Source organism: Mobula hypostoma, chromosome 4 (assembly GCF_963921235.1).
Source record: "Mobula hypostoma chromosome 4, sMobHyp1.1, whole genome shotgun sequence".
NCBI lineage: Eukaryota > Metazoa > Chordata > Chondrichthyes > Myliobatiformes > Myliobatidae > Mobula > Mobula hypostoma.
The window spans coordinates 159,363,531-159,388,095 of NC_086100.1; the positions used below are offsets into that span (position 1 = coordinate 159,363,531).

At 45.1% G+C, this 24,565-nt stretch overlaps 1 protein-coding gene across 5 annotated transcripts in view; it reads left to right on the forward strand.

Annotated features, from left to right (window-relative positions):
• Positions 1 to 24,565, forward strand: part of LOC134345717 (probable E3 ubiquitin-protein ligase HERC3) — a 106,591-nt gene that overhangs the window by 5,697 nt on the left and 76,329 nt on the right. Inside the window, exons 1-2 of one of the 5 annotated variants that reach the window (XM_063046831.1) lie at positions 8,069 to 8,349; positions 21,936 to 22,195. In XM_063046831.1, coding sequence (XP_062902901.1) covers positions 21,952 to 22,195 — 244 coding nt within the window. In that variant the 5' untranslated portion in view covers positions 8,069 to 8,349; positions 21,936 to 21,951. Of the gene's footprint in view, positions 1 to 8,068; positions 8,423 to 20,774; positions 20,813 to 21,935; positions 22,196 to 24,565 lie in introns of those variants that run through there. The other 4 variants (XM_063046833.1, XM_063046830.1, XM_063046832.1 and 1 more) reach the window with 4 other exon arrangements.

A 24,565-nucleotide genomic window follows, 5' to 3' on the forward strand; every position in this document is an offset into this window, starting at 1 on the left:
TTGTCTCCACATTCTGTGGAGGGAAGACCAGAGTTAACAAAAACTATTCATTTTGAAAACTCAGTGGCTTGAAACATGAATTTTTTTCCCATTCTCATAGATTCCACTTGACCTGTTCATTTTGTGGATATTTTATACTTCTATAATGGAATTTCAGAAATTTGGAATTGCATTAGGATTTGCTTGAAATGGAACAAAAATATGTGAGAGTGAATCACTGTTCCACAAAATAGAAACAATGCCTTTTAAGGGGGAAGCAGGAACAATGTGTTTTCATTAAGGGGTATTGAATTGGCCAATTCAATGCCCCTTAATGAAAACACATTGTTCCTGCTTATTGAGAGTGAGTTGCAGAGTCAGAGTTATGTAGTACAGAAGCAGGTCCTTCAGGCCAACGGGTCCATATCAACCCCATTATGCTAATACCATTTACCAGTAGTTGGCCTTCTACTCCTTGATGATTCAAATGCTAATCCAGATATTTTTTGAAGGATATTAGATTAAATATTTCCACAATCCCCTTAGCATGCTGCAGATTGAAAGCACTCCCAGGTGAAAAATAATTCTTCTGAAATCTCCTTTAAATTCTCTTGTCTTCACCTTAAACCAACGTCCTCTGTTTATACAAAAAGCTGAAAAGAAAAGTCAGTTTTATTGTCATATGTACAAGTGCAATAGAAAGCTTACTTTCAGCAGTGCCATGGGCACGTTGCATCAGATAAGCAGCGTTCACCAGAAAACAGAAATTATACACAATTTTTACCAGAAAGAACAGAATTAGACCATGAAAAGCAAAGACCACTGCAGTGAAAATGATAGAAGTGGCCATAGTGCTGCTATACTGAGCTAGTGACTAGGGTTGTGCCGGTTGGTTCGAGAATCGAATGGCTGAAGAAGAAGTAGCTGTTCTTGTGCCTGATGGTGTAATACTTCAGGATTCCCCTGCCCAACAATAGCTGTGGAAAGATGTAATGGTCTGGATGGCGAAAATATTTGATAACTGATGTTCTTGGGGTACTGTCCTGTGGAGATACGACTGATGTTGGGGAGGGACATGCCTGTGCTGTATTGGTCTGAGTCCATTACTGCTGTTACGACACGCACCTGTCCGTGTCAGCCCTCAGGTGTTTAGATGATCCAATTCTCTGGAATATGGACAGCTGGCGCAGCACCTTTAAAGACTGAGCCCACCATGCTAATTGGTGGCCATGTTTTAGTGTCAGGATTTTAATACTTAAAGAGCACCTGAACTGAGGTTTGGTGCTCAATCATCAGTTCAACTTTGGATTCGCAACTAGCATCTAGTTTAGAACCCTGTCTTTGTTTCAGTCTCATATAGTGTCTCGATTCTAGTCTTGGATACTCCTGCACTTTGGTCCTAACCATCCTTGCCTAGATCTCTTGTCACAGTACGATAAAGCCTAACATGGACCCAATGCGGTATCAGAGCCTCTTGTCAGCTGTGGCTAGCCACGGCAAGAAAGTTTCTGTACAGAGCCTGGCAATACACGACCTCCAGATCGCCATGCGCTCGCTAACTATCGCAGGGAGGAAGCCAGAGTTGGTTGGGTGAGGCTGTCAGTCGCTCTGCGGAGCCGGTCCATCTTCCGACCCCAGAGAGATTCGCCAGGGACCCGGGCTCTTCCTGCAGCTTCCTCACTCAGTGTTCATTGGTGTTGGAATTCCAGCCATCTGGGTTCCCTACAGAGCATGGAAAGGTGGCCTTCATGATCTCTCTCCTGACTGGGAGAGCCCTGGCCTGGACCATCATGCATTGGGAGCTGAAGCTGGAGATTTACTTGAAATTGGAGGAATTCATGGGTGTCATGAAGAGGGTGTTTCATCCCCTAGTGGAGCAAACAGAGCCTTGGACTCTCTGATGAAGGTATGTAAGGGCAGTCAGTCAGCAGCCGACTGCGTTACTGAATTTTGGACATTAGCCAATGTGAGGGGCTGGAATGGGGGGGCCTTGGCCTCTTTGTACTGACACGGACTCTGAGGCAAACTACAGGATGCCCTTGCCTTGGGAGAGCCAGTAGAAGACTTAGAGGCTCTAATCGACTAGTCCATCCACCCCGATAATTGCCTGGTGGAGCAAGAGTGGGACTACCTCAAGTGACTGAAGAGGGCTAACCCGAGCCTAGACTCCATGCATCACAGTTCCACTTCCCGACCTTGGACAGTGACCAGCCCGTCTCCTGCTCAGGATCCAGTCGAATCCACGCAGATCGGCTGCACAAGACTCTCTGCTGATGAGAGGACCCGGCGTCAGAGCGAAAATAGCTGCTATTACTGCAGGGAAGCAGGTCACCTGCGGGCCGAATGTCTGAAGCTGCAGCCATCAGGTTTGGGAGGACTGTGACAGTAGCAGCCATCACTCCCAGCCCTACTGATTCAGGTGCCACGCTGAAGCTGGAGATCTCCTGAGGTAAGAAACAATGAGAGGTGAATGCCTTTGTGGACTATGGGGCAGCCGGTAATTTTCTGGACTTGGGGAAGGCCTGTCGGCTCAACATACCTCTGATGGATTAGAGGCAGCTCATGCCCGCAACAGCCCTGGACAGTTGTCCTCGTGGTTCCAGGCAGTTCCTTCAGCAGATAACAGGAATTCTGCAGATGCTGGAAATTCAAGCAACACACATCAAAGTTGCTGGTGAACGCAGCAGGCCAGGCAGCATCTGTAGGAAGAGGCGCAGTCGACGTTTCAGGCCGAGACCCTTCGTCAGGACTAACTGAAGGAAGAGTGAGTAAGGGATTTGAAAGTTGGAGGGGGAGGGGGAGATCCAAAATGATAGGAGAAGACAGGAGGGGGAGGGATAGAGCCGAGAGCTGGACAGGTGATTGGCAAAGGGGATACGAGAGGATCATGGGACAGGAGGTCCGGGAAGAAAGACAAGAGGGGGGGACCCAGAGGATGGGCAAGAGGTATATTCAGAGGGACAGAGGGAGAAAAAGGAGAGTGAGAGAAAGAATGTGTGCATAAAAATAAGTAACAGATGGGGTATGAGGGGGAGGTGGGGCCTTAGCGGAAGTTAGAGAAATCGATGTTCATGCCATCAGGTTGGAGGCTACCCAGACGGAATATAAGGTGTTGTTCCTCCAACCTGAGTGCGGCTTCATCTTTACAGTAGAGGAGGCCGTGGATAGACATGTCAGAATGGGAATGGGATGTGGAATTAAAATGTGTGGCCACTGGGAGATCCTGCTTTCTCTGGCGGACAGAGCGTAGATGTTCAGCAAAGCGGTCTCCCAGTCTGCGTCGGGTCTCACCAATATATAAAAGGCCACATCGGGAGCACCGGATGCAGTATATCACCCCAGTCGACTCACAGGTGAAGTGTTGCCTCACTTGGAAGGACTGTTTGGGGCCCTGAATGGTGGTAAGGGAGGAAGTGTAAGGGCATGTGTAGCACTTGTTCCGCTTACACGGATAAGTGCCAGGAGGGAGATCAGTGAGGAGGGATGGGGGGGACGAATGGACAAGGGAGTTGCGTAGGGAGCGATCCCTGCGGAATGCAGGGGGGGGGGAGGGAAAGATGTGCTTAGTGGTGGGATCCCGTTGGAGGTGGCGGAAGTTACGGAGAATAATATGTTGGACCCGGAGGCTGGTGGGGTGGTAGGTGAGGACCAGGGGAACCCTATTCCTAGTGGGGTGGCGGGAAGATGGAGTGAGAGCAGATGTACGTGAAATGGGGGAGATGCGTTTAAGAGCAGAGTTGATAGTGGAGGAAGGGAAGCCCCTTTCTTTAAAAAAGGAAGACATCTCCCTCGTCCTAGAATGAAAAGCCTCATCCCGAGAGCAGATGCGGCGGAGACGGAGGAATTGCGAGAAGGGGATGGCGTTTTTGCAAGAGACAGGGTGAGAAGAGGAATCGTCCAGATAGCTGTGAGAGTCAGTAGGCTTATAGTAGACATCAGTGGATAAGCTGTCTCCAGAGACAGAGACAGAAAGATCTAGAAAGGGGAGGGAGGTGTCGGAAATGGACCAGGTAAACTTGAGTGCAGGGTGAAAGTTGGAGGCAAAGTTAATAAAGTCAACGAGTTCTGCATGCGTGCAGGAAGCAGCGCCAATTCAGTCGTCGATGTAGCGAAGGAAAAGTGGGGGACAGACACCAGAATAGGCACGGAACATAGATTGTTCCACAAACCCAACAAAAAGGCAGGCATAGCTCCTTCAGCAGATATCAGTTTTGCAGATGATAGGGAACATGCGGATGACATTTGTTTCAATATCATAAATTCCCTTCACATATTACGGATCCTCGGATATCCCTGGCTGTCCCAGCAGAATCCCTCCGTGAACTGGAAGGATCGTTCACGAAGAGGCACACTTTTGTTCGGGGTAACCGGAAGCCTTTGGGAGACCCAATCCTGCTTCCAAGGGCAGGCAAGCTATCTCCAGTCAACAGGACCATGCGAGTCCCAGCCCTGTCCAGTCAGGGGTGCATTGGAACTAGAGAGAAAGGGTCTCTCATTCAGGAGGAAGCCAAGGAGGTGCCCAAGAGCTCTGGAATTCTATCAGCCAAGCATACGGGATCCAGTCACCAGGGAAAGGCTCCAAAATGTAGACCCCTGGAGCCTAGCACCAGGAACACAAAGACCAATTGTGGCACCTCATTGCTGTTATCTGAAGATGTGGATGAGGGTTTGGACTCTGATTTGGTCTCTGTTTCAACTAAAGACTAAATAGTTAACCTATGGAAGAGACTCTGAGGTCTGCTGAATCATCTTCACTACTTAAGGAGCCTCAGGAGATATCCTCAGAGGCAGGCGCAACAAGCAAGCTGATCAAAATCCTTTCCGTCTACAAGGATTTGGAAGAGGTCTTCAGCAAGGGAAGGCCTCGACTCTTTGAGGAGTACATAAAGGAGGCTCTTGCCATGGGATTCCTTCAGCCCTCCATCTCACCAGCTGGTGCAGGCTTCTTCTTCGTACAGAAAAAGGACTGGAACCTGGGGCCGTGCATTGATTGCAGAGGGCTGAATTGCGTAACGGCCAAAAATCATCATCACTTCCACTCATGAACACTATCTTCGAGATTCTCCAAGGGGCAAGAGTATTCTTGAAGCTAGACTTGTGGAGTGTGTGCAATCTGGTCTGTGTAAAGGAGGGTGATGAGTGGGAGACTGCATTCAACACACTGACAGGGCACTATGAGTACCTGGTCATACCCTTTGTCCTTGCAAACGTGCTGGCAGTTTTCCAGGCCTTTATAAATTACATGTTCCGGGATGCTCTCCATAAGTATGCCTTTGGCTACTTGGATGACATCCAAATCTTCTCAAAGTCCACGGAGTATGTCACTCACGTCAGAGACATCTTAAAGAGGCTTCTAGATCATGGACTTTATGTCAAACTGGAGAAATGTGAATTTCACATGACCACCATTTCATTTTTGGGTTTTATCATCTCTAATGGCAATCTGAAGATGGACCTTACCAAGACATGGGCAGTCAGAGATTGGCCACAACCATCCAATAAAAGTCCAATGATTCCTGGGACTTGCCAACTTTTAGCAGAAGTTCGCCTGGAACTTCAGCTCAGTGGTGGCTCTGCTGACAGCTCTAACCAAGACATCCATGGGCCCTTTTGTCTGGATCACTGAGACAAAGGCTGCTTTAGCAGTGCTCAAACAGCAGTTCACAACAGCTCCCATTCTGGTTTCACCTAACCCGGACCTTTCCTTTGTCGTGGAGGTGGATGCCTTGGACGTCGGAGTGGGTGCAGTGTTGTCTCAACGGACACCTTTGGACAGTAAACTGCACCTGTGAGCATCCTTCCCCAGGCGGCTATCCCCGGCAGAGGTGAACTATGACATCAGAAATAGAGAGCTGCTCACGATCTAGCTGGCTTTGGAAGAATGGCGTCACTGGCTTGAGGGAGCCAAGAACCCTTTTATTGTTTGGACAGACCACAAGAACCTGGCTACATTCAGGAGGTCCTAAGACTGAATTCCAGGCAGGCCAGGTGGTCTCTTTTCTTTAACCGCTTTAATTTCATCCTGACCTATAGACTGGGGTCAAAGAATCAGAAACCAGATGTTTGTCGAAGGCCTGCCAATTCATTGCCTACCATTTGCGGCAGAGATGGCTGAAATTGCCCTGCACCAGGACTTCAGGGTCCATGGATTTCTGGTGGACATTGTGTCAGATCGTGGTCCTCAAATCGCATCACGTTTTTGGAAGGGGTTCAACACTAATTTGGGCAACAGCGAGCCTTTCCTCTGGGTTTCACCCACAGTCTGATGGCCAGACAGAGCGGGTGAGCCAGGATATGGCATGAATCCCAAGTTGCTGGGCTTCAATAAAACCAGAAGAGTGGTGGGACTGTTTGTTGTGGACAGAGGTCCCCCACAACACTTCACAGCATTCTGCACACAGGATGTCCCCTTTCGAGTGCCAATTAGTGTATTATTCACTGTTACCACACGCACCCGACCCTGCCAGCCTCTGGGGTCTCTCCAGAATATGAATAGTTGGTGTGGCCCCTTTAAAGATTCAGGCCTGCCCCGCTAATTGGTGGCCATTTTTTTGTTGCCAAGATTTTAATATTTAAAGAGCACCTGAACTGAAGTTCAGTGCTCAACTGTCAGTTCAACTTTTGATTCTCGACTATTGTCTGGCTTAGAACCTCGTCTTCATTTCAGTCTCGCATCGTGTCTCGATTCTAGTCTCAGATACTTCAGCATTTGGGTCCTAACCATCTTCTCCTAGGCCTCTCATCACAGTTACATGCAGCTTCTTACGTTCCTGTGCATTCAAATTACCGTACCAGAGCCTGATGCAACCAGTCCAGATATTTTTGACAGATACTTCTGATGTGTGGAAAAAATTCTCACGATCCACACAATCTATGTCTCCATCATTTTGTATATGCCCATTGCCTCCTCCGCTCCAAGACTAGCAAACCCAACCTGTCTGGTCTCTCCGCATAATTGAAATGCTTCATCGTCGGTAATAGACTGGCATCTCTTCTCTGCATCCTCTCCAGTGCAATCAGAGCCAACTCATAGTGTGGTGATTAGAATTGCCCACAATACTCCAACTGTGACCCAACCAAACTTTTATCATTTGTATCTTCACCACCCTGCTCTTATATTAAATGCCTTGGCTATGGAAGTTTTTAAAAATCCCCTATAGGACAATACATTGCTACTGTTCGTTGAAGGATTATGCACTAAACATGTAAGAGACTTCAGATGCTGGTACCTGGAGCACCCAACAGCCTGCTGGAAGAGCTTATTGGCTCAAGCAGCATCTGTGGGAGGAAAGGAACTGTCGATGTTTCGAGTCAAAACCCTGCATCAGAGTAGAGAGGTGAGGTGATCAAGAAAAAGAGAAGGGGAGAGAAATGATTTTTTTGTGATTGGTGGACTGAGGAGGGATGGAAAATAACAGGCAGGTAGTGCCAGGTAAGGGAGGTGAATTGGTGTGAAGTTGGAAGACAGTGGTAGGTAGTGATAGATGAAGACAAACAAAGAGTGAGAGGAAAAAGGGAAAGAAAAGGATGGAGCAAGGTGGGCAGAGGGGACGATAGGAGACAACTGCTGTAACATGATAACCTAGAACGCAGTGTTGTATTCTGATAAGTAAAGGTAAGCATGGGAACCATTACCAGAGAGGTTGATGGTGGTGTTTAGAACTAGATGGGGGGGGGGGGTGGAGAAGGAGCAGGTAGCTGTATGTGAACTGGGAGGGCGCTGAATATGATTAACAAAATATTGTCTTTACTCAAGGAAGGAGCATGCTTCACTCTTCAAGGCTATGCACTTCTATAGCTATTGAAAATGGGTTAGTGTCTTTGAAAGAAAATGCATTGCTTTTGTTCATGGGAATGTAGGTCCCTTTAAGACAACATAGTGCTGCTGTTCATTGAAGTGGTTCATACCTCTCTAAAACCAGTAACTACTCTGGTATATGTTGGTGCGTTACATTACATTTGTTAATGCAAGGAAGTTGCATGCCCTTTTAAGAGAATACATTGCTGATGCTCCGATTTCGGAAGGATGCCGCTTTAAGACTACGTCTTCCCTTACATCCGCATTGCCCAGACGCCGTGCGGGGAGATCTGGCTCCGATTGGTGGAAGCGGCTGTCTATCACTGTGCGGGGCTACCAACCTGGAAGCGAAAAGTTGCCACGGACTGTACGTCCAGGGGGCGAAGGCGAGTGATTGACAGATACTTGCTGTCACTCATCTGGGGTTCGGCGGGGGATCAAAGGCGGCGACAGCCCCTGGCGGCAGCTGCCATCGGCTTAGCCCACCGTCTCTGAATAGGCGCAGTGTTTGCAACCACCTCCAGGCTTCCCCTGCCCATAACAGTTCGCCACCAGAAAACAGCAACATTCAGGTAACTTTATAGCAACGATCAGACCTACTTCCTGCTCTTCTTCCCCTTTGAGTCCACACGCAGACGCCCCCCGGTGAGTGGCACAGTGCTTTTGGGGCACCGAAGTTCACATGGTACGGGGCGGATTCTGTTTAGTCTGTTTTCTGCAACATATTCATCACAAATAGGGTGCTGAGCCTCGCCCCCGCCGGGAGCGTTTCTCTTGGAAGGTCAAGCGTCTGAACACTCCCGGAGTCGGGAGATCATGGGGTGGTGATTTTTGGCTCTCCAGATAATTGAACGCTGTAATACAGCTTGATGCTCCCAACGTATTGCTGAGGGAGAGCTCCATTGTCTTAGGGAGTCCCTTTTTAATGCGGGCCCCATCTGTCTTCTCAGCTGTTCGTGAAGTATCCCAGGGCACTGTTCGAATCAGGGTGGTGGGGGGGGGGCTTCTTCTCAAATTCTTGAATCAAATTTAATCCTCGGCTGACATTGCAAAATACAAACTATGTCACTGCTGGTTGAAGGATATTACTGTGGACGAATTGTTGCCTCGCTTCCTACATTACACCACTTGATAAACTAGGTGCACGATGATTACGTACCGTGACCCGTAACTTAAGAAAGGAAGGCGAGAGAAAACATCAACTGTAAGGAAATTGCTGAAATCTATTATGAAGGGAGTGATGGAAAGTCTTAATATGAGTCAACAGCTACTGATGACATATTTGAGTATGTGACGGGAAACGAGTGGATAGGGTGTATTTGTATTTCAAAGTTCAAAGTAAATTTGTTATCAAAGTACATAAATGTCCCCGTATACAACCCTGGGATTTGTTTTCTTGTGGGTATATTCAATAAATCTATAGAATAATAACCATAACAGAATCAATGAATGATCGTCCAACTTGGGCGTTCATCCAGAGTGCAGAAGACAACAAGCTGTGCAAACACAAAATAATAGTAAATACATAAGCAGTAAGTAAGGAGAGCATGAGATGAAGAGACATTGAAAGTGATTTTTGGAAGGCTGTTATTAAGATACCACAGAGATTGCTGCACAAAGTTAGAACACCTGGAATTGGAAGTAATCCATTTATGTAGATTGAGAGTTAGTTGACAAACAGCAGGAATAGATGGGAAACACAAGGGGTTCCGCAAATGTTGGAAATACTGGGTAACACAGACAAAATACTGGAGGAACTCAGCAGGTCAGGCAGAATCATGAAAGGGTATAAAGAGTCCATGTTTTGGTCTGAGACCCTTCATCAGGAGTAGATGGGTCTTCTCCTGTTAGGCTGTGGCAAGTTGGATGCCACAATGATCACTGCTTGATCCTCAAACTATTCACAATAAATAAACAATTTGGATAAGGGATTCAAGTGTAACACTACTGAGTTTTCTAACAGTGTAGAACATTATATAAGGTTACAAAAGGATCTTGATGAACTGGAGAATTGGCCAAAGAATAGCAGATGAAATGCAACTTGGACGTTCGAAATATTGCCCTTTGGTAAGTTAAACTAGAGGAGGGCTTACACAATAAATAGTAGGAGACTCATAGAGTAGAGAGACTTTGGAATACAACTACGTAGTTCCATGAAGATGGTGACACAAGTAGACAGGATGGTGAAGAAGGCAATTGCCACTCTTGCCTTCATATGCCTTCCTAGATCAGGATGTTGAGTACTGGATTTGGGATGTCATTTGCAAGTCTCTATAGTCAGACTACACTTGGTCTGTACTGTAAGTAGAAGAATAAAGGATGAGCTCATTGAAAAAAAATGTTAATGGACTTGTCAGGATAGATATGGGCAGGATATATCCCCTGATTTGAGACGTTTAGCACCAGGGGTCATAGTGACAAAATGAAGGACAGCAATTTAGGACTGAAATGAGAAGAAATTTCTTCATTCGAGGATGGTGTGGCTTTGGAATACTCTGCCTTGGAGGGATGTAAAATCCAATCATTGATTTAATTCAAAACATTTTTATGAGAATTCTGCTTTCGGGTAAATAATTGGACATGGGCATAGGGCAGAAGTGTGGTGTTGAGAAATCAAAGTTGAATTTATATGTCAAGAGAGATGGTGAATTAAATCAAGTAGGAAAAAGAAGTGTATGTAAGGTTTAGGAAACTAAGGTTAAACAGAAGCCTTGCTGATTATCAAAGAGCCAGAAGAGAACTCAAGGCGGCAATTATGAAAGCCAGCAGAGTCAATTAAAAATGCTTGGCAAAGAAAATCTTCTCCGGCCACAGGCATAGGTTGAAGGACTGGTGAGTAGTGAATGCTGTTTCATTTTTCAAGAAGGGAAGTGAGGGTAATCCTGGAAACTATAGAACGGTAAGTCTTATGTCAGTGGTAGGGAAGTGACTGGAGAGGATTCCTTGGGGTAGAGTTTATGAGCATTTGGAAGACCATGGATATAATTAGGGACATTCAACATGGAATTTTGCAGAGCAAGTTAGTTTGCTGATGACACTAAGATTGGAGGTGTTGTGGACAGCGAGGAAGGCTTTCAAAGCTTGCAGAGGGATCTGGACCAACTGGAAAAATGGGCGAGAAAATGGCAGATGGAATTTAATGCAGGCAAGTGTGAGGTGTTGCATTTTGGAAGGACAAATCAAGGTAGGACATACACAGTAAATGGTAGGGCACTGAGGAGTGTGGAGGAACAAAGAGATCTGGGAGTTCACTTACATAATTCCCTGGAAATGGCATCACAGGTAGACAGGGTTGTAAAGAAAGCTTTTGGCACCCTGGCACTCATAAATCAAAGTATTGAGTATAGGAGTTGGGATGTTATGGGGAGATTGTATAAGACATTGATGAGGCCAAATTTGGAGTATTGTGTACAGTTCTGGTCACCTAACTATAGGAAATATATGAGTAAGATTGAAGGAGTGCAGAGAAGATTTACTAGGATGTTGCTGGGTCTTCAGCAGTTGACTTACGGGAAAAGATTGAACAGGTTAGGACTTTATTCCTTGGAGTGTAGAAGAATGAGGGGAGATTTGATAGAGGTTTACAAAATTATGAGGGGTATAGACAGTAAATGTGAATAGGCTCTTTCCACTTAGATTAGGAGTGATAAATACGAGAGGACATGGCGTTAGAGTGGAAGGGGAAAGGTTTAGGGGGGACTTCTTCACTCAGAGAGTGGTGGAAGTGTGGAACGAGCTGCCATCTGACGTGGTAAATGTGGGCTCACTCTTAAGTTTTAAGAATAAATTGGATGGGTATATGGATGGGAGAGGTCTGGAGGGTTATGGACTGGATGCAGGTCAATGGTACTAGCAGAATAATGTTTTGGCACATAGAAGGGCCGAATGGCCTGTTTTCTGTGCTGTAGTGTTCTGTGGTTCTATAGTTCTAAGTCATGCATTACTAACTAAATTTTGAGAATTTAATGAAGATGATTGATGAAGGTTGTGTTGTGTATATTGTCTACATGGATTTAAAACATTTGACAAGGCCCCTCATGGGAGGCTTATCAGGGAAATGAAGATGCATGGAATCCATGGTGAATTAGCCATTTGGATTCAAAATTTGCCCATAGAAGAGAGAGGATATTGTTGATGGGACTTGTTCTGGCTTGAGGTCTATGACCAGTGGTGTTCTGCAGACCTGTGCAGTTTCTGATATATAGTGTGGATAATGAGAATACTGGCAAAGGATCCAGTAGGGTAGAGATCAGTTGCAGATATGGGCAGAGAAATGGCAGGTGGAGATTAGCCTAGCCAAATGTGAAATGTTTTGGGAGATCGACTATAAAAGGCCAGTAAACTGTTAATGACAAGACCCTTACCAGCGCTGATGTGCAGGGAGATGTTGGGGTGCAAGTCCATAGCTCCTGAAAGTGGCTACACAGGTTGATAGGGTGGTAAAGAAGGCTTATGGCATGCTTGCCTTTATAAGTTGAGGAATTGAGTTCAAGCATCAGGAAGTTTTGTTGCAGCTTTGTAAGACTCTAGTTAGACCACACCTAGAGTGTTGCATTCAATTGTGGGCGTCCCTTACAGGAAGGATGTTGAAACTTTGGAGAGTGTGCAGAAAGATGCTATTTGGTTTAGTGGGCCAGTGCTACAGGGAGAGGTTGTCAAACTTGGGTTGTTTTTGTCTGGCATGGCAGAGACTGGGGTGGTAGGGTAGAAGTTTATCAGATTATGAGAGGCATAGATAGACAACTGTTATCTTTTTCTCAGGGTTGAAATGTCTAATACCTAAGGGCATGCATTTAAGCTGAGAGGGGTTAAGTTTAAGGCGTTAAGTTTAAGGGGATGTGCAAGGCAAGTTTCTTTCACACAGAGAGTGGTGGGTGCCTGGAATGCTCTGCTGGGAGCGGAGGCAAATATGACAGAGGTGTTTAAAAGGCTTTTAGATAGGCACATGAATGGGCAGGAAATGGAAGTATATGGACATTGTGTAGGTTGAAGATCAGTTTAGTTGGATATTTGATTACAAATTCAGTGCAACATTGTGGGCCAAAAGGCCTGCTCCTGTGTTGTTGTGTTTTGTGTGTATGTTCAGTCCCACTCTCACCCATATCTGTATGTGTTTATTCACGGGTGTGAGTGCCACTGGAAGGGCCAATATGTTAGTGGCTAATGGTTATTCATGAATTAAGTGGCTGATAAGAGTTAACAACCTGAGTGTGGGAAAAGAAGATTTAAACTTCTTCAGTGTAGGCATCCTTATCCACGGCCTCCTCTACTGGAAAGATGAAGCCACACTCAGGTTGGAGGAACAACACCTTATATTCCGTCTGGGTAGCCTCCAACCTGATGACATGAACATCGACTTCTCTAACTTCCGCTAATGCCCCACCTCCCCCTCGTACCCCATCTGTTACTTATTTTTATACACACATTCTTCCTCTCTCTCTCCTTTTTCTCCCTCTGTCCCTCTGACTATACCCCTTGCCCATCCTCTGGGTTTTCCCCCCCTCCCCCTTTTCCTTCTCCCTGGACCTCCTGTCCCATGATCCTCTCGTATCCCTTTTGCCAATCACCTGTCCAGCTCTTGGCTCCATCCCCCCCCTCCCCTCGCCGCCTCCTGTCTTCTCCTATCATTTTGGATCTCCCCTCCCCCTCCCACTTTCAAATCTCTTACTAGCTCTTCCTTCAGTTAGTTGTGACGAAGGGTCTTGGCCCGAAACGTCGACTGTACCTCTTCCTAGAGATGCTGCCTGGCCTGCTGCGTTCACCAGCAACTTTGATGTGTGTTGCATGAACAGAGTGTTCTCCAGTTCATGAAAATTGCCAGGATCATTAAGTCAGATACACGTTTGTTTTAATGCTGTAATTTAAGGATGAGTTTAATGATTTGAATGCTTTACCCACTGAACACCACTCTTGCCATCTCTTTGCAACCGCACCCCATACATTTATTTTAGATTCTGTGTTGTGGAAATCCATAAGGTAGGATATCTGGTCATTATGGGACTTTGTTTTGTGTAAGGAATCCACTTTACAGCAATGACTGACTTGTCCTTTTTTTCATGTTCAGGTGAGAATGGTGTTCTGTAGGGGTTGGTGTTGGGACCGCTCCCATTGTCAATGATTTGGATGGTGGAATTGATAGCTTTGTAGCGAAGTTTGCAGAGGAAAGGAAGATAGGTGGAGGGCAGGTAGTGTTGAGGAAGCAGGGAATCTGCAGAAAGACTTAGACAGTTTGCGAGAATGGGCAAACAAGTGACAGATGGGATACAGTGTAGGGAAGTGCATGGTCATGTACTTTGTTAGAAGGAATAAAGGCATAAGCTATTTTCTAAACAGACAGAAAATTCAAAAATCCAATTGGGAAAGGGACTTTAGAGTCCTTGTGCAGGATTATCTAAAGGTTAACTTGCAGTTTGAGTCAGTGGTAAAAAGGACTGGAATATAAGAGCAAGGATGTAATGCGGAGGCTTTATAAGGCATTGGTCAGACTGCACTTGGAGTATTGTATGCAGTGTTGGGCCCTTATCTAAGAGAAGATGTGTGGGTACGGGAGAGGGTCCAGAGGAGGTTCATGAGAATGATTCTGGTGATGAAAGGCATGACGAGTGTTCACTTCACACACGTCCACTCTCACCCCATCCTCCTGCCATCCTACCAGAGATAGAGTTGCTCTTGTCCTCACCTGCCACCCCACCAGCCTCTGCGTCCAGCACATAACTTTCTGGAACTTCTGCCATCTCCACAGGATCCCACCACCAAGCACATCTTTCTTTCTTCCCCCCCCCCCACCCTGTCCCTACTTTCTGATTTCTTTGCCACTCCCTTGTCCATTCGTCCTTCCCCACTGATCTCCCTCCTGGCACTTATCCTTGCAAGTGGAACAAGTGCTACGCCTGCCCCTACACCTCCTCCCTCACTACCATTCAGGGCCCCAAACAGTACTTCCAGGTGAGGTGACACATCACCTGTGAGTGATAGGGTCATATACTGTGTCCGATGCTCCCAATGTGGCCTCCTGTATATCGGTGAGACTCGACGTAGATTAGGAGACCATTTCATCGTGCAGCTACTTTCTGTTCTCCAGAAGAAGTAGGATCTCCCAGTGGCCACCCACCTCAATTCCTCTTTCCATCCCCATTCTGTTATGCCAATCCCTGGCCACCTCCACTGTCATGATGAGGCCACACTCAGGTTGGAGGAACAACACCTTATATTCCATTTGGGTAGCCTCCAACCTGTTGGCATGAACATCAATTTCTTGAATTTTCAGTAATTCTCTCCCATCTTCACCATTCCTCATTCCCTATCCCCTTTTCCCTCTCTCAGCTTGCGTCCTTGCCTGCCTATCACCTGCCTTTGATGCTTCTCCCCTCTTCTCTTCCTTCCATGGCCTTCTGTCCTCTCCTATCAGACTCTCCCTTCTCCAGCCCTGTATCTCTTTCTCCAATCAACTTATCAGCTCTCTACTTCATCCCTCCCCCTCCCGGTTTCACCTATCACCTTGTGTTTCTTTCTTCCCTTCCCCCACCTTTTAAGTCTACTCCTCATCCTTTTTTTCCTCAAGTCCTGCCAAGGGGTTTCGGCCCGAAACAGCGACTGTACTTTTTTCCATAGATGCTGCCCGCCCTGCTGAGTTCCTCCAGCATTTTGTGAGTGTTGCTTTGATTTCCAGCATCTGCAGATTTTCTCTTGTTGTGATGAGTGGTGTTTGATGGCTCTGCACCTGTACTCACTGGAGTTTTAAAGTCTTATGGTCTTAGGATAATTGCCCATTCCTAGTTGTCTTTAAGAAGGTGATGGTGAGTTGATTTCTTTATGTGCTTTAGTCCTCATGGTATGGAGACTAAACTCTCTAATACTGTTAGGGAGGGAGTACTGGGATTTCAAACCAGCCACAGTGAAGGAACTGTGATATATTTCCAAGACAGGGTGGTGTATGGTTTTGGAGGTTAACTTCCAGTTTGTGGTGCTTGCATGCTTTTTCTGTCTTGTGACCTTCTAGTTGGTAGAGGCTATGGGTTTGGAAGGTGCTGTTAGTGGAGTCTTGCTGAGTTGCTGCATTGTAGATTATTATTACTGTCTGTGATAGTGAAGTAAGTGAATGTTATGGATGGGGTGCCTGTCAAGTGGGCTGCTATGTCTTGTATGGCATTGAGCTTTTTCAGTGCTTAGTGTTTTCTGGGGAGTCTGAGGTTGTGAATAGCATGACCTAATGGCAAGTCTTTCTCTTGCCTTTGATTTTTCCATTTCTTCACTGATGAAGAAATAGCAGGAAAAAAAAACCTGGGAACGTAAGAAAGCGGTGAAGTGGCACTGACCTTCAAATGTCTAGTGGTCTCTTTTGAGAACTGGACCTGTCCAATGTCTGCTGCTGTCAGGTGTCAATTCCAGTGAGTCCTTGGTGCCTATAGCTGTGATGATTTCAGCTAACCGAGCTGCCAGTCCCACTGACATACTCTCAGGGTGATAAGGAAGGAACAGAACTTTTAAACGTGTTAATATTTGCAAAATAAGAATGTGAATATCACCATGTGTAAGGTGAAAGCTGACATAAAGAAACCATTTTAAAAGGTAACACTAATGAAAATGGACATTTATTAGGGTGGTACTGTGCTTGAGACTGTTGTAAGATAATGTTTGATCCTATGTCTCAAGTCCAATTAGATTATGAGAACACTCAGTCCTCGTTTATTGTCATTTAGAACTGCATGCATGCATTAAGAAATGATACAATGTTCCTCCAGAGTGATATCATAGAAAAGAGGACAAACCAAAGACTAACACTGACAGAACCACATAATTATAACATATAGTTAAAACAGTGCAAAGCAATACCATAATTTGATAAAGAACAGACCATGGGCACGGTAAAAAAAAGTCTCGAAGTCCTGAGTCGATCAACTCCCAAGTCCCTGATAGCAGGCGGCAAAGGGAGAAACTCCCTGCCATAAACCTCCAGGCACCGACAACTGCCGATGCATTGGAAGCACCCGACAACAGCAGACACTGAGTCCGTCTGTCCGAAAACTTCGAGCTTCCGACCAGCCCCTCCAATACAGCCTCCTGAGTGCCATCCTCTGCCGAGTGCCTTCGACCTCATCATGGCCGCCAAAACAAGCAAAGCCGAGGATTCAGGGCCTTCTGCTCCGGATATTCTGGACCGCACAGTAACAGCGGCAGCGAAGCGTACATTTCAGAAGCTTCTCCAGGTGTTCCTCCATACTCTCACATCTGTCTCCATCATATCAGAATTGTGCACGGTCCCCTACTTGACAAATAACAGATATCACCACCGAAGCGGCCGTGCACCCGCAATTCCTGCCCAATCTGTACGCTCTCTGACTCCCTCTGAGTTTACCAATCTCAGCATTGCATGTATGGAGTGATGGAGGGTGTGTACTGTACTTAACTTGGGCACATTTATGTATTTTGTGTTCTGCAGTTTGGAATTTTGGAGTGGCTTGCCTTAATTGTGGAGAATAGTGTAAGTGCTTTGTCTTTAATGATTCTTGGAAAGAGTGATAAGGAGTTATTTCTCAGTAGGAAGGATTGTTGGTCTAACTGCTGTCCTTTGGAAAATGTAATTTAAGTACAAGTTGTTATAACTGGGAAAGGGAGATATTAAAATGTTAACAACAGGAATTCTGCAGATGCTGGAAATTCAAGCAACATACATCAAAGTTGCTGGTGAACGCAGCAGGCCAAGCAGCATCTATAGAAAGAGGTGCAGTCGACGTTTCAGGCCGAGACCCTTCGTCAGGACTGGGTCTCGGCCTGAAACGTCGACTGCACCTCTTTCTATAGATGCTGCTTGGCCTGCTGCGTTCACCAGCAACTTTGATGTATGTTGTTATATTAAAATGTTATCTTTATGTGGTTTGTATCTTAAAGAAAAACTTGTATTTTATTGGTATATAACTCAGTTAGTAAATTGGAATAACATTCCTGTTTGATCCAGTCTATGTTAAGTGCTGCAAATGACGCAGGGAATGGATTGGGAGGATTAGCATTGGATCAAGCTTCATCGCTGTTGCCTGTTTAGTGAACTATGGGTTATGAACTCTGTACACCAGAGCCAATCTGTTACTTCCTTGCATAGTTAAACCCAACTAAGTCAATTTCTGCATCTAATCTTTGATGGAAGATCCTAATGAACTTTATGCCAAAGTTTTGGTTATCTTATATTGTCCACCCTCTCAAATGAATGTAAAGGATTTTCCTCACGGATCGGAAGTGGGGAGATTTGGTAATTGTAAATTCCTTTGCATTATCATATTAGAGGGTCTGTTCTGGGACCAGCACTCAAGTGCCATTATAAAGAAGGCACAACGATGCTTCTACTTTTGTGCAGATTGAACATGCTGTCGAAAACTTTGACGAACAGTGGAGAGTATCCGGACTGGTTGTATCATGGCCTGGTATGGAAACAACAATGTCAACGGATGGAAAAATCTACGGAAAGTGGTGGACACGGTCCGGTCCATCACAGGAAAAGCTCTCTCCACCACTGAGCATAACCACAAGGAGTGCAGTCAAAGGAGATCAAGGACCCCTACCATCTAGGCCATGCTCTCTTCTTGTTGCTGCCATTGGGAAGGAGATGCAGGAACCTTAGGTCCAACATCACCAGATTCAGGAACAGTTATTATCCTTCAACCATCAGGCTCCTGAATTGGCATGAGTAACTTCACTCACCTCAACAATAAACTGATTTCACAACCTATGGACTCACTTTTAAGGACTCTACAATTCATGTTCTCAGCATTATTTATCTATCTATTATTTGTATAGTTTGTATTATTTTGCAGATTAGTTGTTTGTTAGTCCTTGATTAGTTTTTCATTGATACTCTGTTCTATTGTGAATGCCTGCAAGAAAGTGAATCTCAGGGTAGTATATGGTGACAAAAAATACTTTGATAATAAATTTATATTGAACTTTTGCATTTTGCTCAATATTTTTCACTAACTCAAGCCCTATAAATCACCCACATAACCTAGACACATTTCTTATGCTGCAATAATGACTGCCATGTTCTCTTACCCTTCCAGTAACTTTAAAGGATATCTTGTGGAGGCAGGGTAGGTGATGACTTTCCAACGTAATTAGAAATACCTAGAAGGCAGGGATCGCTGCGGCCTGATGCACCATGAGTTATGTGTCAGCTCTGAGGTCTTGATATTCAAATACCCTTTTCCTCCATCAACCAAAGCCTATTCTAGTACCATTGAAGGTGATGTTAAGTTTCATTACCAATGTCTGCCTTTGCTGGGACGTGGCTCGCGAGATATGAGAGGTGGTCCATGTTTTCTAGAGTTTTGTTTTTGGATGGTGGTGTGTGTTGTGAAGGTGTTCATTGAGATCCTTTGGTCTTCTGAAAGTTGAGAGCAGGTCAAGTCGTTGAGTTTATTATGATATGCAGAAGTAGGATGAGGTAAGTGGTACAGTGAAAACCTTGCATCACGGGCATGAAGATCAGACAACAGAACCTAAATTATACATGACAGTGAAGGAAAAGATTGTGCAAAAAGGACAGTGGCACAAAATAAAACATAGTTAGAGATGTGCAAGAACTGGCCCACGTCACTTGTCCAAGACTTCTCAAAATGGAGGAGAGTATGTGGGACAGTATCAAGTTACAGAAACTGTTCACAAGAGCACCATTCATCCTCTCATATGCCTCAAGGATGTGCTCAAAGCTTTCTTGGAAAAAGTGTCATATCTTCATTGACTCCTGGGAATCTCTAGTCCGGGGGTAGGCAGCCTTAGCACAAATGATTTTCTAGCATGCGTTATTCATTAATTTGAGGCAAAACATAACTAGATGTATTTAAGTGGATATTTCAAGTTCCCATATTTCAAGTTTCTTATGGCATTTATCTGGCCCACCGTCCGCTCATTAATACGCAATCCGGCCCACAGAGGCAGAAAGGTTGCCGACCCCTGCTGTAGTCCATGGCCATTCAAGGGAGAGAAAGATTATGTGGAACAGTACTGAGTCTGTGCATCACTCAGAAGCTCTTCATTATTGGAGGGGGGAGTGCACTATGTCACAAGCTACACACCAGCTTCTACAGCACTCTGCTTCACCCACCAGACCCATCTGTGCAAGAGTCGCTGATTCTATATTGGCCACGACAGTCATAATGAACATCTCCCAAAACTGGAATCAGTGTAAGCTATTCTTGATCGCAATAAGAGAAAGATAGTTGACAGTTACTATATTGAGAATAAATCACTTTTGGGATATCCTGAAGTTATTAAAATAAACAATTTGCAAATTCAAATTCCTGCTTCCTTGTCTCAATGTAGTCTTCTTTTTAAGCCCATAACCCCTACTGGGGCATAGGCTGCTGATAGCAGCTTGTCAGAGTCCTCTGTCCTGGGCTAGTTCAAGTTGTCCCCAGGTGTCGCACATCTTTGAAGATTTTACCTGTTCTAGGGATGAAGCATTAAGACCCTCTGTTGGTGTTTCTGTAGCTCTAGATTTTTACGAGGAAGGGATTGCTAGCACCATGCCCAACCCTCCTCCTCTTGCAGCTAGGCTTGGGACCGTCTATGGCGGAGTTTATCTCAAAGTACAAAGTTGAAATGATTTTTAAAGGAACAATATTACGAGGGGTGATTGATAAGTTCATGGCTTAAGGTAGAAGGAGTCAATTTTAGAAAACTTAACACATTTATTTTTCAACATAGCCCCCTCCTACATTTGCACACTTAGTCCAGCAATCGTGGAGCATACGGATCCCTTCTTTGTAGAAGTCGGCGTCTTGGACCTCCAGAAAGTGGTCCACAGCAGGGGTGATTGATAAGTTCGTGGCCTAAGGTAGAACGAGATAAGTTATACAGCTCTTGTTACATGCACATGCAGTTCAACTCTTTGAGTGATTATGCAGAAAGCTTGAAGTTAATAACTCGTCTCCTTCTACCTTAGGCCGAGAACTTATCAATCACCCCTGCTGTGGACCACTTTCTGGAGGTCCAAGATGCCGACTTCTACAAAGAAGGGATCCGTATGCTCCACAACCGCTGGACTAAGTGTGTAAATGTGGGAGGGGACAATGTTGCTAGGTTTTCTAAAATTGACTCCTTCTACCTTAGGCCACGAACTTATTAATCACCCCTTGTAAGAAGCAACATCTGGTTGAGTACAAAATTTAGTTAAAGTTTGTTGTCATGGGTGTATGTACGCAGACTATAAATGGCATGAAGATAGAACTAATTTCACATATTAAGGTTCATGTGACCAAAAGTGTGGTCACTAAAATCAGGGAAGTCCAAAAGCGTGGTACTACCTTTAGTTCTTGGGAGTTGTCAGGCTACAGGAGAATACAGAACATTAAGACCATGAACAGATTTGAAAATAATTGCAAGAAGTTTAAAAGTGAAGCATTGCTTATTCAGGAGCTGCTGGAGGTCAGCAAGGGCTGATGGATGAATGGGACTATGTGTGGCAAAGGACATAAGCGGCAAAGCTCTGGATGAGCTCAAGTTCATATTGGCAGACATCAGGGAGGAGAGCACTGGAATAGTTCAAAGGGCAAGTCTACTTGCTTCAGCAGGAGCCGAGTTAAAGCAGTGTGAAGTCGGCTATTGTCAAGGGATGGAATGAAGGTTTATGGTGCAAGCTACTCAAGTAGAAAAGTTTGATCTCACTGCTTCAGCTTTGGCTAGTTATCAGGGAAAGTCTGCACTTTTGGTATTGGTTTATTATTGTCGCGTGTACTGAAATATAGTGAAAAATTTTTGTTTGCATGTCATCCAGCAGATCATTCCAAACATATGTACGTTGAGATATTTAAAGGGAAAATGGAATGCTGAGTATGATGTTACAGAGAAATCAGTGCAGACAAACAAATAAAATTCAATGGTTATGAAGAGGTAGATTGGGTAATCGAGAATTTGACTTTACTGTTGAAGAATTCCATTCAAAAGTCTGCTAACACAGGATAGAAGCTGTCCTTGTTTGTGTTTTCATTTTTTTTGTATCTTCTGCACAGTGGGAAGGGGAAACGAGAGAATGACCAGGGTGGGAGTGGACCTTGATTATGTTGGCTGCTTTATCTTGGCTGATCCTCAGCTTTGATTTAAACTTGAATTCACAATTGAAAGTGTGCATCACATACAACTAACTTTTTTCTCCCTCTTTTCTTCATTGCAGGAGAGCTGCTAAAACTATGACTTCAAAAGTACAGTTGTTGTGCTGGGGTCATGCTAATTTGGGGCAGCTTGGTTTGGGTGAGGGACATGAAAACATAGTCATCCAGCCCAGGACCTCCTCATTCTTCAGCAGCAAATCTGTGCGGGAAGTAGCCTGTGGGCGATACCATACGGCTTTCGTTCTGCAAGACGGAAGTGTCTACACGTGTGGCTCCAACATCTGGGGACAGCTGGGCCATGAGAAGTCAGGGTATAGTCCAGGTAAGGACCACTCATGTTCATATCCTGTGTTCCTGGAGTTACGATGGGTATCTTCGGGGGGTGGAAGGTGGTTTACATCTCTGGATCTTTCTCAAATTGGCTTTATCTTATATAAAGGGAAAGGGATTTAAGTGGGATCAGAGGGTGACTTTTTTCACCTAGAGGACCAGTGACTACCTGGAATACACTGCCAGAGAGAGTGGTGGAAGCAGAGTCGCAATGTTTAAGAAATGTCTGAACAGGCACTGAGCTCCTTAGGCACTGAAGGCCAAGTGGTGGAAGATGGATTAATAAGAAGGGCTGCTCGCTGATTGTCAGGGGTGTGGTGGGCCGAATGGCCTGTTTTCATTCTGTTTGTCTATCTCTTGGATAAGTGTGAGAGTTGCATTTTGGAAAGATGAATTAGGGTAGGACTTTCATGGCGAATGGTCGGGCCCTGGAGAGTGTTTTACAAAAGAGGGGCCTAGAACTATCAGTATATGGTTTCCTGAAAGTGGCATCACATGTAGATAAGGTGGTGAATAAGGCTTTTAGCATGCTAGCTTTCATCAGTCAGAAGATGAGATGTTATGTTGCAACTGTACAAGACGTTGGTGAAATTGCCCTTGGGATTTATGTTTGGGTTTGGTAACCCTGTTACAGAAAAGATGCCATTAAGCTGGAATGAATGCAGAGGAGATGCATTAGGATGTTGCTGGGACTTGGGCGACTGTTATGGAAAGAGGCTGAGCTGTTTGGGACTTTTTTTCATTGGAGTATAGGAGAATGTCGGGTAATCTTTTTAGAAGGGTAAAACATTATCGTGGTATTAATAGCGTGAATGTTCACAGTCTTTTTGCTAGAGTTGGGGAATGAAGAACTAGAACGCATAGGTTTGGGGTGAGTGAGAAGAGATTTAGCAGGTATCTGGGGGTTAACCTTTTCATCCAGAACATAGTCTGTGTATGGGATGAGAGTTAGAAGAAGTGGTTGAGGCAGGTACATTTAAAAGTTTTAAAACATTTAAATTTAAATGTTATTAAAGGTTCTTTGGTGGGTACATGGGCAGGAAAGGTTGGAGAGAAATGGGCCAAATATGGGGAAATGGGTCCAGCTAAGACAGAAAGCTTAGTTGGCATGGATGAGTTGGGCTGAAGGAAGTGTTTACATGCTGCATGATGCGATGAGATGACACTGCTTAATGACTCACCTCCAGCTGGCATGAAAGCTACCGGCACTGACTGAGCAGAAATTCCCAGCCTAGTCTACAGTTTGAATTGGACATCAGTTTCAGGTTTTTGCTGTCATTAATACAATGACATCTCTGTTTCTTTCTTTTTCTTTCCCTTTCTCTCCCCCCTCCCCCTCACACTCTCCCCCTTTCCTCCCCCCTCACTCCCTTTCCTCTCCCTCTCCCCACTTTTTCTCCCTCCCCCTTTCTCTCCCCCTCCCTACCTCCCCTTTCTATCCCTCTCCCCCTCTCTATCCCTCACTCCCTCTCCTGCCCCCCCTCTCCCTCCGCCCCTCCACTCCATTATTGGTGATCATCAATTTAGCTGCCAGGACCTTAACTTGTAGAATTCCCTCCCTGTGTCTCTACTCCTCTCTTTCCTGCTTTAAAATGCTGCCTAAAAATAACTTATCTTCCTTTACAAGCTCAAATTCATTTTTAAAAATCCCGCAGATATTGGAAATCCGAGACTATCTCAAAACCTGTTGGGATGGCACATGGTATGATTGCCTTCTTTAGTTGAGAGATTGAATGCAGAATTTGGGCATCATTTTGCAGCTAAATAGAATGTGGTGGGATCTCACCTGGAGTAATGTGTATCGTTCTGGTCACCATACTGTGAGAGGGTGCAGAGTGAATTTGCTAGGATGTTGCCAGATAGAAGGCTTGAGTTGTAGGAGAGACTAGATATGCTGGGACTGTTTTCCCTGGTGTGATGGAAGCTGAGGTTTTACCTTATAGAGGTAAATGAAATCATGAGGGGCATGCACTCAGTGATCACTTTTTTAGGTACACCTGTACACCTGCCTGTCAATGCAAATATCCAACCAACCAATCATGTTGCAGCAAATCAATGCCTAAAAGCACGCCGACATGGTCAAGAGGTTCATTTGTTGTTCAGATCAAACATCAGAATGCGGAAGAAATGTTACCTAAGTGATTGCGACTGGAATGATCGTTGGTGCCAGATGGGGAGGTTTGAGTATCTCAGAAACTGTTGACCTCCTGGGCTTTTCACAAACCACACGTTTTGGAGTTTATAGAGAATCGTGCAAGAAACAAAAAGACTTCCAGTGAGTGGCAGTTCTGTGGAAATTGCAGTAAAGGAAAGGTTAAGGCCTTGGGTCATTGTAGTCAAGTGAGATCTTTGAAATGAGACC